The sequence below is a fragment of the Volvox carteri genome (assembly GCF_000143455.1).
Source record: "Volvox carteri f. nagariensis unplaced genomic scaffold VOLCAscaffold_17, whole genome shotgun sequence".
NCBI lineage: Eukaryota > Viridiplantae > Chlorophyta > Chlorophyceae > Chlamydomonadales > Volvocaceae > Volvox > Volvox carteri.
Window position 1 is genome coordinate 528,623 of NW_003307560.1, and position 3,728 is coordinate 532,350.

General features: G+C 55.9%; 1 protein-coding gene across 1 annotated transcript in view; it reads left to right on the forward strand.

Annotated features, from left to right (window-relative positions):
* Positions 1-838, forward strand: part of VOLCADRAFT_90507 (uncharacterized protein) — a gene marked incomplete at both ends in the record, with an annotated part of 2,778 nt that extends 1,940 nt beyond the window's left edge. Inside the window, one exon of the mRNA XM_002950009.1 lies at positions 703-838. Coding sequence (XP_002950055.1) covers positions 703-838 — 136 coding nt within the window. The remainder of the gene's footprint in view (positions 1-702) is intronic.
* Positions 839-3,728: the final 2,890 nt, after the last annotated feature.

Here is a 3,728-nt window from a genome sequence, read left to right on the forward strand (position 1 = left end):
GGTCAGGGAGGAGGGGGAGGTGGTGGAGGGGGAGGGGGCAGCAGCAAGCGGCTGCCGGTGGCTGGGGTTCGTGGCGGTGTGGAGGCGCGGGATGAGCCCAACGACGTCAACCACGACGTGGGCGAGTTCATGGCCAAGGTGTGCAGGAGAGAGACCTGAATGTGTGCGTATGTATGTGCGTGTGTATGTGTGTATAGGCGCACGCATGTTATTGTTATTGTTATTGCTGTTATTGCTGTTATTGCTGTTACTGTCGGTGACCACCCGAATGGGGGGAAGGCGAGTTTCGTTGAGTGGACTGACATGCGGAGAACTGGATCCGGACGAGAACCAAATGACACGTTTTAATTGTGTTTCAGGTACATACAGACGTACATACATACGCACATACATCACAATAAAGAGCCTGAAACTAATATCCCTGGGTAGGGGACATATCAAGGGCTGTCTTGCCGCCATGCACATGTAAATCAGTATAATAAACTATACTGCTGAACCCCGTCGGTGAGGTTTGAGTTGTGACAACCACACCGCGCCACATCCCACCGGGGGGGGCGGGGGGTCGTCCGGCTATGATGATGCAGCAAACAAAACACACACACACCGCAGCACTCCCACCCGGCCGCCCTATCCGAGCCAACACCTCCCCTAACCTCTTCACTCCTCACGCTCCTCACGCTCCTCACGCTCCTCGCCCCGCAGACTCTCTCCCCCCACGGCCACCTCCACACCGCCCGAGACGAGGGAGGCGGCTTCGCTGACAAGGAACTCTGAGCGACACATTCGTAGCGCTCTGTGCTGTACGGCACATGCGTGCGACATACACGCGTACGAGTGAAATCCCTTAAAAGCCTCACAAACCCGTCCAGCCCAACCTGTACGTATGTCTGTATGTCGGTCCTAATGAAGCTGAATAAGAATGTAAATGAAAGCGGCTGGCACAATCGCATGCGGGCTGCCGAGCCTGCCGAGCCTGCCGAGCCTGGCGGGCTGGTCAGGCAAGGGCACCTGCACCGCCCATCCCACCCCACCCCATCCCACACCAACCCCGGTGTCAATTACAGACAAGAGTCCCCTGTTCGGTCTACGTTGGTTGAACATTATTGTTGTAGAACATGCTGATTAGCAGTTAGCGGTTAGCGGTTTAAGGACGGAGGAAAAGCTGTTGGGCGATTGGGGCGCACGCTCGCCTACACGACGCTTTGATGTTGGTTGGTCCCCCGGGGGGGGGGGAAGGCCCGCGAGGGGAGAGGAGGAGGGACAGCAGTGGAAGGGGTTTATGGCGGGGGGAGGGCGGGAGGGCAATGTTGTCCAGGGCATGGGTAGGTGTGTGTGTGGCGATGCCGCGGCGGCGGTGCTGGCGGACGAGGAGGGATTCCTCACACTCCGAGGCTGTCCGGTGGTATCATCAGCATCGATAACGATGGAGGTACCGACACCGTTCGACATGCGTGCATGTGTGCAAAAGCGTGTGTGCGCATGTATGTATGTATGAATGAACGTGTGTGTATGGGAGGGGATCTTTTATAAAGGGGATAGGAGGCGGGGCTATCTCGACCGTACGGGTCGTTCTGGTCCGTCCACCGTCGTCAGCGAAATGTAAAAAGGAAATCGATAGGGATTTGGATTTTTGGGGGTTTCGTCAGCAGATAAACTAGGGGAAAAAAACGGTTGCCGCCGCCGATGAAGATTGGTTTTGTAGTTGGATCGTCCGGAGCCGCTGTACGGGCGCTGGCTGCGAGCGCGGGATTTGAAGGAGCAGTCGCCACCGCGGCGGCCGCAGCTGGATGGCGGAGGTGGGTGCCGTTCACGATATTGCCGGCCCCGTCGTTGTGATGCCGCGGAGGGGCACTCCGGCGCGACGGCGACGCCAGGCTCGCCGCCGCCAGCGCCGCGGCTGCGGTCACCCCAGCACGGTTGCCAGCGCGTGTCGCTGCCGCTATCCGTTGTGCTCGGTAACTCACTGTGCTGCGGAAGTGCTGCGGTTTCTTCGTAGTTGAAAATGTGCGCTTGTTGAGTGCAAGTCGAAGGGCAGCGTCTGCGTGCGCTATGTTGTCGTACATGTATGTGAAATACAGGTGAGAATTCTGAATTTCAGAGACGCGAAGAGCGGTGCGAGAGTCTGCTGTCCTCTCGTCTAACCCAAATAATTATCTTTTAAAAACATTTTCTTCTCTTTCTCCCGTCCGCTCCCCCGGCACATACTTATGTATGTGTACATATGTATGTACATATGTATGTACATATGTATGTGTGTGCACACGATATACATATATGTGTGCGCACAAATCAGATGGCTGAAGAGCAACGAGAGCTCTGTGTGGAGGCCAGTAGGTCTTGCTAGTGCCCAACCAGGGTTATCTTAACCTCGTCAGCGGTGTGTGTGTGTGTGTGTGTGCGTGTGTATGTACATGTCCCTTTTCCCCCATTTCCCCAACCGCCCAACAATGTGGGCACATCCTGGCTGCCGCCTCACACCACTCGGGGAGTTTAGATAGATACGCGAAATGTGATGAATATGATACATGATGATAATATCATTACGGAATATAAATGACGGTAAACAGGATTCCGACCGACCGTCGACTGACCGACCGTCGACCGACCCTGTCATGTAGTAGCGGTAAGCCAGCAAAGGCCCCAGCAGAATGGGAGAGCAGAAGGGCTAAACCGCACCCAGCAATCCTGCAAGGCGCGCTCTCCGTACCATGATCTTGGCAGCCAGCCCGCAAACATACATACATACAGGCAGGCAGGCGGCTGGCAGAGGTTAAGGCCTGACTTCTGCACCTGGCCGACCCGGGTTCAATCCGCCTGCCGGCTCCTCGGGTGTTTGAGGAGTGGTGAATTGGGAGGTGGCCCCCCATCATATGGACGATGTAGGACGTGATAAAATCAACTTGCGAGCTGACCAGGAACTAAGTTGATGCGCCGTTGATCCGCTAGATTTGGTTGGATGCTGGTGGTGAGTTGCCGAACCCAACGAATACATTCTGAAGTCGGATGGGGTGACGGATTAGGGTGCCCCTCTAGCAGGGGAGAGCAGGGACTGCCTCGGGAAAGGGGGCCGCTGGCGAAGTTAACCACCCTGTAACAACATACATACATACAGAGTTGAAACCCCGGCGCCCCACGACATTTCAAAATAAAGGGGAACCCACCCAAGCCAACAAAGACACGGATTTCAAACAGAATCACCAGTCACACAGTCATCTCGGTGCGGGCTCCCAAGTCGGGGCGGCGTGGCGTGATTCCGAACCGGTGCATGCTAGACGGTCTATGGCCGACACTATGAATGGTCCGTTCACTCTTGAAGAGGTTGAGGCGGCTTTGTCGTCCCTGTCTAATGGGCGTTCCCCGGGTCTGGGTATGGTTCCGGCCGAGTGCTACAAGTATGCCAAGCGAATCCCTCGTGAAGGTGACGAGGACAGGGTGTCTGTCAATGTTATTGCCCCTGCGATTCGAGACCTTTTCCAGCACATTTGGGATACAGGGGATGTGCCTGACCAGTTTTGCGTGGCGTCTCTCAGTCCGTTATTTAAGAAAGGCGACCCCAGGGTCAAGGACAACTACAGGGGTCTAGCTGTGGGATGCGCCATTGCCAAATGCTATGCCACGGTTCTCGACAGGCGGCTGGCAGCTTTCGGGGATAAAGATGGTGTCCGGTGCCGTTTTCAGGCTGGGTCCCGTCAAAAGCGCAGTACAGTTCATCAGTTGTTCGTTGTTCG